Here is a 14,641-nt window from a genome sequence, read left to right as displayed (position 1 = left end):
CTAGAAAAGGCTTTAAAATGCAAAGCTCACTAAAGTCAAACCTCTAAATGTGAGTGATTAGAGGCTTATGTTGCTCTAAAATTGCTTGTGCTAATTTACAAGTTCATAGTCTTTGGGGAACACAGTCTTAGCCCTTTTAAAGACTGCATTTAGAAAAACTTCAATCCACTTTTTATTTTTAGACCAGATGTGTGCTAAAGCATAAAAATAGCTTTTACTTTATTCAGTGGTTCACACTGACACCATGATATTTAGCATTAACCTGTTGATTTTATTTGGCACTGCACCAAGATACACTAAATCTGCAACGGTGAGAGTAAGAATGGTTCTTATGCTTTTTTGTTCTGTTTTTATTAATATCTTAAAAACCCTCCTAGGGCCTGATCCAAAGGCCTTTGAAATCAGTGGTAAGATACCCTTATGGATTCTGATCAGTTCCCTTCAGAGTCTTTCATCTGAAGATCATCTATGTATGGAGTGGTTTTCATTCATCTTGCCTTATGTTTTGCACACAGCAGTATGTTATGCCCATGTGGAAACAATTGCTTCTGAAGCATTTTGTTCACATAAAGTAGTCCCAGGGGCTACTCAAAATATTTGAATACTATAAAATACATGAGTAATCATTGGAGGGTCCGGGGGGGGGGGGTGGGGGGAGGGCTGTGTGTTGCTGGTGTTTAGGCCACTCACCTGGAATATAGGAGGCACAAGTTCAAGTCCTGCTCCAATGAATATTTATTTACACAAAGTGGAACAGTTTCAAGAGGAGATATTGAGAGAGACTCAACCCAGAATATTGTATAGTCTGGTGATTAGGGCATTTGTATGGGAAGGGGCAGACCCAAGTTGAAATCCTTGTTCCAGAGGGGGGATTTGAACCTGGGTCTCCCACATCTCAGGGTGAAAGGGTACAACCACCACCTCAGTTTCATTTCCCCCAAAATGATTTTTTTCAACTTCCTGTTAGCAGAGAATTCCCCAAAAAATTCATTTTCGGTTTGACCTGAACCATTTTTTTCCCCATTTTTTCAGAACTACGAATGAACCAAAAAATCAGTTTTTCATCCAGCTCTACTTTGGATATTTACTGGTGTGTGTTAGAGAGGAATTGGATTAATTTTTTTAAACATTGTTTATTTCTGATATAATTTTTGATTTTGCACGCTTTCTGCGCATTGTGAGGTTGATATTTGGGGTCAGATTTTGCCCTTGTATATAGCTGTCTAGGCAAATAGACTGTAATATCTTCAGGACTGGGGCTTTGCTCGTACTGTCCAACTAGTACGCTAGTGCTATAAAAATGGCCTTGTGTATATTATTGGCCTATGTTGATGCTCGTTAGACTTTCCAGCTGATTAGTGGCCTAATTGATAGATCAACTTTGCTAATTACTTTTGTTTCACTATTGGGTAAAACAGGTGGATTTTAGGCTGGATCTTTCAGAAGCACTCCATGGAGTTGGAAATCAATGGGAGATGGGTATATGTTGAGAAGGGAAGATCATCTGGAGAAAAAAGAGATTAAAAAAAATACTAGGAAAGAGGATGATGGGAAGGAAATGGTGGATGAACAACACAGAACAGGATTTGGGCCAATCAAGAAAATGAAATGAGGAATAACAAATACAAAACTAGCACCTAACTGAATATTGTATGCTGATGCCCACAAAGCACTCTAGATATGGATGGCACAAGCTGGTCATGTTTCGCTATTCAGACAAGATGCATGACTTTAAAATTATGCTAGTGATGGCCGCTTTCTCTTTCTTTTCTCTGTAGACCATCTTGTCTTGCACTTAAGGCCTGACATAGAACTCAGCACCTTGCAAGATTGGGCCCTTAGGTTACAACAAAGTCTGCTTTTGCAAACCTGCTCTGCAGAACTGTCACTTTACACAGGGCAGAGCAGTGGAGAATACGATATTATGAATACTGGTGTGATGAGGGAATAGACTAGACCTCATGGGCCAAATTTATGCAGGTGTAACTCCACTTTCTCCAGTAGAGTTACACTAGGGATGAATTTGGCCTATTTGGTTTTGTCTGCCCCCAACTCCTTTGATGTAGAAGACATTCTAATAATAGATCTTAATCTTTGCCCAAACAATGGACCCTTCCAAAGAGTCCACAGGTTCTCTACTGAAAACTTAGTATCTGGTCTGTTTTTGTATCCTTCTCAGGAAGGAAAAGCTAGTGTTAAAGAACCAGTTTTCTGAAAGAAAACCACTTCACCAAAGATAGCAGGACTAAAACTTGCTCTTCAGTGTGTTATGGGTTGAATACCCTATCCTGCTAATTTACTCAGGATGAGCACAACCGTAGTCCAATAATAGTCCCATTGACTATTCATGGAGTAAGGACTTCCTCTCTGAGTAACAGTGGTAGAATCTGGCCCTTAAGTATAATCTGTTTTCTTGGACAAGCCTTTGAGTTTTTTCTTTGCAGCACTGCAGACTCAATTTAGTTGCTTACTCACAACTTGGAAAATCACCAGTTTCATGTAATAGTAGGGTGACCAGATGTTCTGATTTTGTAGGGACAGTCCCGATATTTGGGGCTACATAAGAATGGCCATACTGGGTCAGACCAAAGGTCCATCCAGCCCAGTATCCTGTCTACCGACAGTGGCCAATGCCAGGGGCCCCAGAGGGAGTGAACCTAACAGGTAATGATCGAGTGATCTCTCGCCTGCCATCCATCTCCACCCTCTGACAAACAGAGGCTAGGGACACCATTCCTTACCCATCCTGGTTAATAGCCATTAATGAACTTAACCTCCATGAATTTATCCAGTTCTCTTTTAAACCCTGTTATAGTCCTAGCCTTCACAACCTCCTCAAGCAAGGAGTTCCACAGTTTGACTGTGTGCTGTGTGGGCTGTGTCTTATATAGGCGCCTATTACCCCCCACCCCCGTCCTGATTTTTCACACTTCCTGTCTGGTCACCCTATGTAAAAGCTAAACTCCCACTCATTAGATACCAGTTGTGGCTCATCTTATTAGTGTGGAATAATAATGGTCAAAACCTGCAGGATATATAACCAGATCTTACACCTTCACATTTCCTACTTGATCTATTAAGGATTCCCCCATCCCTAAGAACTGTTAAGAAGCTGTGTTTTAAAGAATTGCTTATATTGAAAGTATAGATCCATATTTTGCTCTCATTTGAATTAGTGCATATTCTGAATAAGTGCATTGGAATGACAGGATTTACTCCAGGATTTATTCTGGTATAAATGGTGGCTGAAGGTGTAGTGTAGTTAATCTTATACCATGATTAAAGCTGCAATACCTTTATTCCTCTTTATATGTAAGTCTGACATTTTTCAGCGTTAGAAGTTGCATGCTTTTCTTTTATAGTATCTTCACATATGTATATATGAACATAAGCACAGCCACACCAGAACATATCAATCATCTGTGCTGTCTGGTATTTTATAATTGCGAAAACCGAGGGAGATTTTGGTTTAACTCCCTTCATCTAACATATGCAGGCACCGAACCTAGCTGGTAGATTGAGGGATATTTCTTCCTAACCACAACTGCTGAGTTCTGAAGCATTGTAGCTTGTAAGCATAAGGACTTGTGGCCTTTTCAATTTTTACCCTCAATAGTGTGATTGCATGTGCTGCCTCATTCCAATCTCTCTCAAGACTCATTTCTTCAGTCTGTTCTTCCACCACTAGCCACTTATCCTTGCTTTCATATTTCACTTTATAATCCTTTTAATTTAGCTTGCACTCCAACAAATAAGTCTGAATAGATTCATAGATATTTAGGTCAGAAGGGACCATTATGATCATCTAGTCTGACCTCCTGCACAACGCAGGCTACAGCATTTCACCCACCACTCCTGCAAAAAACCTCATGCCTATATCTGTGCTATTGAAGTCCTCAAATCGTAGTTTAAAGACTTCAAGGAGCAGAGAATCCTCCAGCAAGTGACCCGTGCCCCATGCTACAGAGGAAGGTGAAAAACCTTCAGGGCCTCTTCCAATCTGCCCTGGAGGAAAATTCCTTCCCAACCCCAAATATGGCGATCAGCTAAACCCTGAGCATACGGGCAACATTCATCAGCCAGATACTACAGAAAATTCTTTCCTGGGTAACTCGGATCCCACCCCATCTAATATCCCATCACAGGCCATTGGGCCTATTTACCATGAATATTTAATTACCAAAACCATGTTATCCCATCATACCATCTCCTCCGTAAACTTATCGAGTTTAATCTTAAAGCCAGATAGATCTTTTGCCCCCACTGCTTCCCTTGGAAGGCTATTCCAAAACTTCACTCCTCTGATGGTTAGAAACCTTCGTCTAATTTCTAGTCTAAATTTCCTGGTGGCCAGTTTATATCCATTTGTTCTTGTGTCCACATTGGTACTGAGCTTAAATAATTCCTCTCCCTCTCCGTATTTATCCCTCTGATATATTTATAGAGAGCAATCATATCTCCCCTCAACCTTCTTTTGGTTAGGCTAAACAAGCTAAACAAGCCAAGCTGTAGCTGTTCTAGTTTGAATTCATCCTTCTTAAACATAGGAGACCAGAACTGCAACCAGTATTCCAGGTGAGGTCTCACCAGTGCCTTGTATAACGGTACTAACACCATCTTATCCCTACTGGAAATACCTCTCCTGACGTATCCCAAGACCGCATTAGCTTTTTTCACAGCCATATCACATTGGCGGCTCATAGTCATCCTATGATCAACCAATACTCCAAGGTCCTTTTCCTCCTCCGTTACTTCTAATTGATGCGTCCCTAGCTTATAACTAAAATTCTTGTTATTAATCCCTAAATGCATGACCTTACACTTCTCACTATTAAATTTCATCCTATTACTATTACTCCGGTTTACAAGGTCATCCAGATCCTCCTGTAGGATATCCCTGTCCTTCTCTAAATTGGCAATACCTCCCAGCTTTGTATCATCCACAAACTTTATTAGCACACTCCCACTTTTTGTGTCAAGGTCAGTAATAAAAAAATTAAATAAGATTGGTCCCAAAACGGATCCTTGAGGAACTCCACTGGTAACCTCCCTCCAGCCTGACAGTTCACCTTTCAGTAGGACCCGTTGTAGTCTCCCCTTTAACCAATTCCTTATCCACCTTTCTATTTTCCTATTGATCCCCATCTTATCCAATTTAACTAATAATTCCCCATGTGGCACAGTATCAAATGCCTTACTAAAATCTAGGTAAATTAGATCCACTGCGTTTCCTTTCTCTAAAAAATCTGTTACTTTCTCAAAGAAGGAGATCAGGTTGGTTTGGCACGATCTACCTTTTGTAAAACCATGTTGTATTTTGTCCCATTTACCATTGACTTCAATGTCCTTAACTACCTTCTCCTTCAAAATTTTTTCCAAGACCTTGCATACTACAGATGTCAAACTAACAGGCCTATAATTACCCGGATCACTTTTTTTCCCTTTCTTAAAAATAGGAACTATGTTAGCAATTCTCTAATCATATGGTACAACCCCTGAGTTTACAGATTCATTAAAAATTCTTGCTAATGGGCTTGCAATTTCATGTGCCAATTCCTTTAATATTCTTGGATGAAGATTATCTGGGCCCCCCGATTTAGTCCCATTAAGCTGTTTGAGTTTCGCTTCTACCTCAAATATGGTAATGTCTACCTCCATATCCTCATTCCCATTTGTCATGCTACCATTATCCCAAAGATCCTCTTTAGTCTTATTAAAGACTGAGGCAAAGTATTTGTTTAGATATTGGGCCATGCCTAGATTATCCTTGACCTCCACTCCATCCTCAGTGTTTAGCGGTCCCACTTCTTCTTTCTTTTTCTTCTTATTTATATGACTATAGAACCTTTTACTATTGGTTTGAATTCCCTTTGCAAGGTCCAACTCTACTTGACTTTTAGCCTGTCTCACTTTATCCCTACATGTTCTGACCTCAATAAGGTAGCTTTCCTTGCTGATTCCTCCCTTCTTCCACTCCCTGTATGCTTTCTGCTTTTTCTTAATCACCTCTCTGAGATGCTTGCTCATCCAGCTTGGTCTACATAGACTATACAAACCTAGGCAGAGTTTAACTTCTGTATTTGAGGGAGTAGAGGTCTTAATAAGTATAACTCTGACTTTTGAATTTACCGATTATTAGTGGTACTTAAATTACAATGTACTTGAAATCACAAATACGGTTTGTGTTTCTTATTTAATCACCCTTTGTTTTTTGTTTTAATTTAATTATTTGACATGTTTACCAGATACCACTAAACAGAACTGAGCACTTTCTTGTAACTAGTTTTAGAAATATAGAAGCATTGTCTTAATATAGAAATAGACAGGTCTCTACACATACGCTTGATATTCTGACAAACAGTAATTTCCAGTTCTATAGAAACAGTGTGAGGAGCTGGGCCAGATACCTAATGGCCCAAGTGTGTTGTGGGCTTGTGAAGGCTCCCAAATGTTTAGGCTATTATTGAATATTTAAATGAATGTTTGTTTTGATAAGATATTATATATAATAATAAGGGTAGGATTTTCAACAGTACTGAGCCTTAGAGCGGGGTGGGAAACAATTTTCCTATCCCAAATCAGTCCTCTTTCCCCCTCCCCACCCCCCCAAAAAAGTAAACCAAAAATCTGAAAAAAAAATTCCGATTGGTTCAAATGAAATGCTTCATTTTGATCTTTTCAAAAATCTTTGTTTAGATTTCAACCTTTTTTCATCTTTTTTTCTTACATTTTTTTTACTAAAACTTTCATTTAGAGACAAAAATCATTTTGAACCAAAAAAAAACCTTTTCATTTGGAAAATGTCAAAACAGGATAGTTCAACAGTTTTGAGACAAGCTTGTGAGTTTACACAGAGCTCTTCTTTAGGTCTGGGGAAAGTACTTTCCCCAGACATGAAGAAGACAAGCTCTGTGTAGCTCAAAAGCTTGTCTTTCACCAACAGAAGTTGATCCAATAAAAGATATTACCTAACCCATCTTGCCTCAGTGAGAAGATTGTCCTTTGTGCATACCTAGCGGGCCTTTCCCATGAGGCAAAAATAGGCTTGTTGCTGATTCTATGGACTGGGATGCAGTCAAGGAATTTGCCTGGCTGTGCTCCAAGTGGTGCTTGGAGATGGGGGAGAGCAGGAGCACCCAGCTGGGGGAGGGAGCCCCTGGAGTCCCAGCTGCCCTCCCCTCCCACTATGCACTGAGGGGACTGGGCTGTGGCTGGCAGATCAAGCGCGCATCACTGCTGTGTGTGTGTGTGTGTGTGTGTGTGAATAACTCTGGCAGGCTCTGGAGCACTGCGATAAAATCTCCCTCGGCTGCCTTCTTCCATCCCCTTTTCTCTGCAGACTGTGTCCCCGTCCCCTCCCTGACAAAGTGACCATGGCGGCTGCAGCCCCAGTGTAGAAAGGGCGCTCTGTGGCCAGCATGAGCATCCTGCTGCCCACACCAGGCCTGGAATACAGTTTGGGGCAGTGCTCCTGCATGCCTCCCCCATCTCTGTCTGTGTATAAAAACTCTGGAATTAACAATGCAGGAATCAATCATACACATCTCTTAGTCTGTTTTTGACAAATTTAGATGATTAGCTCTCTAGGGCAGGGACCTTGTCCTTCTGTAGAGCACCTTGCATGCCAACTGTGCTCTATAAATAGAGTTCTCTAGGATGGGATTTTCAGAAAAACTTAAATGATTTAGGAGCATAAAACCCAGTGAAAGTTGTGTTCCAAATCACTTAAGTGCTTTTAAAAGTGACATTCTTAATTCCTTTATTTAGAAGGAGGTTGGGGATTTTGAGGGATTGCTTCATTCTTAGCATAGGTCCCAAACAAATATGAAGTCCCCTTGAGTTCTGGGAGAATCTAATTCAAGGGCCAGTTAATTTTTTTTTTTTGTGAACATGGGTGGGGAGTGGGGGGAGTTCCTATTCTTTTTGTTTTGGTTTGGTTTTGTTAAAAATAATGCCAGTGCTTGTTTATTCCTTGCTCTGTCTAATCAACAGTCATGTAATATCAACTCTTAACTATAATATGGCATGAAATTAATGATTCACTTTGTATTGATAATTTCATCTTTAAAAATTGAGATTGCAGAGATAATTTTCTCCATGTTATTTCTTGTAAATTTCTGGGACAGTTGATTGACCAACACATAGGTACTGGTCAATGACCTAGCTTCCTCATTAATCATTATAGGGAGCAAACCTGTCAGGCTTGTTTTAGGATTTTGCATTTGCAGTATACATTTACTTAACAAAAATTTCTAGAAGCTTTTTCCAGCAAATAGTTATAAGGTTTTGGAATCCTGATTGTCCCTCTTATCATCCCCCTCCCCCTACACCAGTAGTTCTCAAACTTTTGTACTGGTGACCCCTTTCACATAGTAAGCCTCTGAGTGCAACCCCCCCTTATAAATTAAAAACACTTTTTTTATTTGTTTAACACCATTATAAATGTGGGAGGCAAAGCGGGGTTTGGGGTGGAGGCTGACAGCTCGCAACCCCCGCCATGTAATAACTGCCCCCCCACCCACCCACACACCACTAGTTTCAGGGCATGACCCAATGAATGTCAATCCCACCTTGATTTGCAATGCTAGGAAGCTATCTAGGATTATCTGGGGATGTGGGTGGACAAGGAGTAGGAGCTTTATGGATTGTTTGGGAAGTAGGGAGAAAACAACTATGGCTAGAGACCACCATCTGTATTTATATTAGAGCCAGGTTTAAATTCTGTTCTTTCTAATGGTAATGGGTGTCAACACATTTTCCCTAAAGAGTGTACACTGGGTTGCAAATAGTCTTAGCAAATGATACTCTAGATTCTTCCTCTTTCCCGCCCCCATCTTAAAGCATGCTATCGCAAAACTGTTCATAGTACAGTATAGCACTGGAAAGGAAAACCATATTAAGTGGAGACAGGCATCGTCCAAATCTCTCTTTTGTCTGGATGATTTTTACCTATTATCGTTGTGAGTAACTCTTAAGGTGGACTGAAAGACTGAAAGAGTCTATAGAGAGAAATATATTTTCTTTTTTTTCCCAGCTGTCTTAGTGCATTGAACAGCATTTTGTATAGCGTCCGTGTCACTGTCTCCCCTATATAGTGTAGTCAGTTTTCCTTGTATTATGGATCTGTCAGAGAGCAGCATGGCACTGAAAAAGTTAAATAAAAGAGGAAAACATGATTCTAAAACCACAAAAATTGGCAGAGGTAGATGCAGAACTTGCAATGACACTTTTGTTTTAAATGGACCAGATTTCACACTGATGCCTCTATAACACTTGGCCATTTAAACATGCAACTGAACAGGGCACTTGTGCCTCACCTTCCCATGGGGAGCTTTGGAAGGCTCCCGAATGTGTTGGGGGAACATGCAACCTGAGAGGGTGCAGACTGCTCCCCATAGCATGCCTGACATTGGAGAAATGGAGCTGTAACTTTGGCGCTTCCCCACTTCCTCTAGGGTTGTGGGCAATCCCTGGGTGGTTGTTGTTTTTTTCCCTAGCACCTTTTGAGATGGCATGCCCTCTGCATCTGTGGAAGGGCCAGGAACAATGCAGCTCTAAATTTGCACAGTTCCTGCCCATTTAAGTTAAACCTTTACTGCCTAGTTATGTATTTATATCTGTTATAAGTGATATCACAAACTGAGGTAGCATGGGTTAATAGATGGGGCACTGAACTGGGACTTACGAGACCTGAGTTCTATTCATGACTCTGCCACTGATCTGCAGTGTGACCTTAGTCATTTCCCCCCTCCTGTTATTTGTCCATCTTGTCTATTTATATCATAAGTGTTTTGGGGCAGGAACTGTGTTTTCCTGTGGGTGTGTACAGTGTTCAGCATAATGGGGCCCAGATATTTGTTGGAAGGCCTAGGTCCTGCTGTAATACAAATAATGATAATTGTTCCATTTAAGTAGGGAATATTTCTGATCTCTTCTCACATTGGCAGTGTGATGTACATAGACATTCCACAGTGAGCTGTCTCTGATGGGACAGCTATCCATAATGGGACTTCTAAAAATGCCATTTCAGTTGCAGTCTGGTGTAGTTGCTTCTCTAGCTTTGATCTCCTTGCTTTTCCTCGTGCATGTAGAAAGCCTTTACTTTACTTTACTTTACTTTTCTTTTGGGAAACTGAGGGTTTGGAATGCTTGCAAAATAAGTATCCCCTGTGTACCTGCAGTGTGTTTCTTTGGAGGGAGATTTGCAGATATTTCTTAAGCTCTTGAAAGCATGGTATGAAAAGTCAGACTTTCAGTATTCACATTTATAACTTAAATCCATTGGAAATAGAACTCTCTTTATGTCACATGTATTTGTTCAACATTGACTCTGCTTTTACAGCCTATTGATTGTCAGTGTATTCTACGCCAGGAAAACCAAAGAGTCATATTGTTAAAAACAACTTTAAGTGCACTATTACAATTATAGCACAGCTGAGAAGGCTGTGCTTGTGGTTAAGGCACTGGACTGGGACTTGGGAGGTTTGCATGAAGTTCAAGACTCTCTCTGATTTACTGTGTGATCTTAGGCAAGTCACTTAAACTCTTAGGGCCTCAGTTCCCCATCTGAAAGATGGGAATAATACATATCACTTTAGACTGAAGGCTCTTTGGGGCAGGGATTGTCTTGTATGTACTATGTGTACATATGGCACAACCAAGCCCTGATCTTAGCAGCCCCTAGTTGCTACTGTTATATAAATAATAGTAACGAGTCAACATTTTACTTCTTGTTTCTCTTTCTCTTTGAAAGCTCTAACCATGGGAGATGTGAAACTGGTGTCATCAACTCGTATTTCCAAAAACTCTGTGACGCTGGAGCACTCACCTCTCAGCCCCTCTGTCCCAACAGAAGCACCAGCATTCACGCTTCCCCCTAGGAATATCCGGGTGCTGCTGGGAGGCACGGCCAGATTTGAGGGGAAGGTAAGAAATGCATTGTGGGGCGGTAGAGTGGCTTTTTGTTTCACTGCTCTCTCCTGTCATCTCACTGAAGGTTCCCGTTGGGTTGAAAAACGTAAGAATCTGGTTAAATATCTTGTTGACCCTCATTCTTACACGAAGTCACCCCTTGGTGAGTGATAGCTGGTATTAGAGACCTTACCATGCCAGTGGAGGAGAAAACACTGTTGCTATCTTACTGTGTACTAAGTGTAAAGACTCCCATCTTTCAGGAGTCTTAGCCCAGCATGAATCACTCCTCTCTGCCTCCATAATTGTCTCTAATGAGAGCCTAAGGCAGAAAACGGGCTCCTCCATTGCTGGCACAGTTCCTTCTCTCCCAAAAGTTTTACAAAACCTTAATTTTAAATCAAAACTAACACAGCAAGTCTTCCCAAGAGTCAAAAGCTGCTCATAATCTAAGAAAAAGAACTTGAAAACCTGCGTGTAACATTGCCACCTGGCATAACTATGTATTCATCTGAAAGCAAAGCAATATTTTCAAAGTAAAGCCCAATTAATATGTAAATTTGGTTATCCCAAAAGGACAGAAATCTGGAGAGATAAAAGAGGGGGGAAAAGCCTCTGAAATTTGTACAAAAAAACATTTTCCTTGAGACTTTCAGTATTGTCTGTACTTGAATCTGTATTATCTTCTCTCTGTCACAAATAATCTTTTTTTCTCTCTCTCTCTGTTATCCCAGTTATCTCCTTTTCTTTTCCATCACTCCAAATCTCACTTCTGGAGCTGTCACCCTTTTCTCTCCACTCTTCTACCCTGCCAGTTTTTGTCCTCCTCTGGTTGTGTGCTGACAGCTGTATAGTGAAATTCACTAGACTCCTAATCTTCGAAGTGGTGGGACATATCTGTCAGCACAAGGAACAGAGTATAGCAGAGAAACAGGAACGATCAACCTTCTGTTAACAAAAATGGTAGTTGGAAGGTTTTAGAAAATTCATTGCTATTAAAAAATTAACTTTAAGTAGGGGGGCAGTAGGGGCTGTCTGATATTTATCTTATTTGTTGTTCAAATGAGAGCTGGTTGGAAAAAGATTTTTTTCCTGAAGACAACTTTTTGACAAAAACAAAAAATTGTTTTGGGAAAATGTTGACTTTTTGCTGCAAAACTGAAAACGAGAAATTAGTTTTTGGATTTTTGTTTAATCAAAAACTTTTTTCCCATCAATTAGCCCTAGTTCATATCTTAATTCAAAATTAAGAAAAACCCATTTGACGCCCCCCGCCCCCCCCCCCCGGACTGTGAGTCATTGACTTATGCAAATGCATGTTCTTATTATTGCTTCCCTTGTACTCCCACCCCCTTTCCTGCCTATTGTTCTGACATCTTGTTTCAGAGGCAAACTCTGTGAAGCAAGGACTGTTTCTTTACCCTGAGATTGCACAGCATCAAGCACAATGGGGTCCCAAGCCTGACTGGGTCCTTTACGCATGACTGTAATAAAAACTAATAACAATATGTTATGATAGAGGTATATAAAATCATGAGTGGTGTGGAGAAAGTGAATAAGGAAAAGTTAGTTACTTGTTCCCATAACATAAGAACTAGGGGCCACCAAATGAAATTAATGGGTAGCAGGTTTAAAACAAATAAGAGGAAGTTCTTCTTCACTCAGCGCACAGAGAACCTGTGGAACTCCTTGCTTGAGGAGGTTGTGAAGGCTAGGACCATAACAGGGTTTAAAAGAGAACTGGATAAATTCATGGAGGTTAAGTCCATTAATGGCTATTAGCCAGGATGGGTAAGGAATGGTGTCCCTAGCCTCTGTTTGTCAGAGGGTGGAGATGGATGGCAGGCGAGAGATCACTCGATCATTACCTGTTAGGTTCACTCCCTCTGGGGCACCTGGCATTGGCCACTGTCGGTAGACAGGATACTGGGCTGGATGGACCTTTGGTCTGACCCAGTATGGCCGTTCTTATGTTCTTAATACACTGAAATCAGAGTTGGAGCACAATATTTGGCAAATTTTATTTCCTTTTGTATTTTAAATCTTCATTTGGCAGTTGGCAATTTGTGTTAATTTTCCCCTGCAAGTATGGATGGTTACAGATAATTCTGTTTGACTGCAGTAATACATACATTGGAGATCAGTGGCTGTTTTTATTTGCAGGCTGTGGTCCTCATTTATTGAATAAAAAAGCTGATATTTCTGTATTTTAGACCAAAAGGATCTCATTACTACCCACAATGCACCACTGCATTTCAGGATTAAATGCTAAAAGGATCAAAAAAAAGATTCTTTTTCTTATATCCTGAATAAAACATTCCAATCAATAACAATAGGACTCACATCCTTAATGAGAGACAGTGGTGGGCAACCTGCGGCCCACAGGCCACATGCGGCCCATCAGGGTAATCTGATTGCGGGCCACGAGACGTTTTGCTGGCGTTGACCATCCGCAGGCACAGCCCCCTGCAGCTCCCAGTGGTTGCGGTTCACCGTTCCCTGCCAATGGGAGCTGCAGGAAATGGTGGGCTGCAGGGACTTGCTGGCCGCCGCTTCCCGCAGCTCCTGTTGACCAGGAATGGTGAACCGCGGACACTGGGAGCTGTGGGGGTGGTCCCTGCAGACGGTCAACGTCAGCAAAATGTCTCGTGGCCCGCGATCAGATTACCCTGATGGGCCGCAGATTGCCTGCCACTGGACTATAACCTACTCCTCAAGGGAACTGGACCTTGATAATCTAAAAGGACTCTGCCATCTCCTACCACAGTGATCTGGCTTACTGTCAGGGTATTCTCAAAATTATTCAGCAAAGGGACAGCTCTTAAATTTCAGTTCCAGCTCTGCCACTGATTAGGTGTATGACTTTGGGCAAGTCCCTTAGATTTTTTTTGTGCTTCCGTTTCCTCATTTATAAAATGGGAATGATAATGCCTAGTCCACATGTGTTGTGTGGACAATTAGCCATTTGGAGATGAGGAAGTGCTTTATAATTCAGGATTATTAAGACCACAGCTTTCATTCATCGAGCTAGTAGTGTAGTTCATATTAAAATTCATGATCAATTGATGATATGTTTATATTAGATCCTGCTGTGTGGCAGATTAAGTTTAAATACTTGCAGTCACAATCCATGACAGTTAAACTATGCACCATGCATGGAAAATCCACTGGTTCCATGGCTTCTGCTCATGCCTACTCTTTGCCTTGGGGAACCTTATTATGTCCCTTCCAGTTGACACAGCTGGGAGGTAGTGTGTAGTATAGCTGTAGTTGAACAACTACTGGAAATTATCATTGTGCATCCGTTCTAAATTTCCAATTTCTAAATTAGCCAGAGGCTGAGATATGAAATTGCATACTTTTTTGGATCTATATGTAATAATCAGGAGTGGGAAATAATGGAGCCCATGTTCTCGTTATTAACTTGTGTAAAGAAGCTGGGCTCCATTTAATTTTTAGACAATTAAATCATTGCTTTAAGTCAACATGTTCCTGTGTGCCTGATCCATTGTTTATAACCTAATGTGGTCAGTGCCCTTCACATTTGATTCAATTTTATTATTGTTTATAAACCAATAGGGTCATATTGGTGTCTTGCTTATGGTTCTAGTCCAATGCTGTTGGAGCACTGCAGCTGTGTGCAGTGCTGTTAGACTGCCGCTTAATAGCCCTCGCCTTTGAGATCACAATCTGCATACTTCATACCACATGTGTACATCTTTAGTTAGTT

General features: G+C 40.9%; 1 protein-coding gene across 4 annotated transcripts in view; it reads left to right on the top strand.

Moving 5' to 3' along the window:
- MYLK (myosin light chain kinase) overlaps positions 1-14,641 on the top strand; it is a 324,584-nt gene that overhangs the window by 91,078 nt on the left and 218,865 nt on the right. For all 4 annotated transcript variants that reach the window (XM_037913164.2, XM_043524849.1, XM_043524848.1 and 1 more), the window contains exon 2: positions 10,754-10,926. In XM_037913164.2, coding sequence (XP_037769092.1) covers positions 10,762-10,926 — 165 coding nt within the window. In that variant the 5' untranslated portion in view covers positions 10,754-10,761. The remainder of the gene's footprint in view (positions 1-10,753; positions 10,927-14,641) is intronic.

Source organism: Chelonia mydas, chromosome 11, assembly GCF_015237465.2.
Source record: "Chelonia mydas isolate rCheMyd1 chromosome 11, rCheMyd1.pri.v2, whole genome shotgun sequence".
Classification (NCBI taxonomy): Eukaryota; Metazoa; Chordata; order Testudines; family Cheloniidae; genus Chelonia; species Chelonia mydas.
Note: the sequence above shows the minus strand (reverse complement) of the source record. Positions and strands in the feature narration are given on the sequence as shown.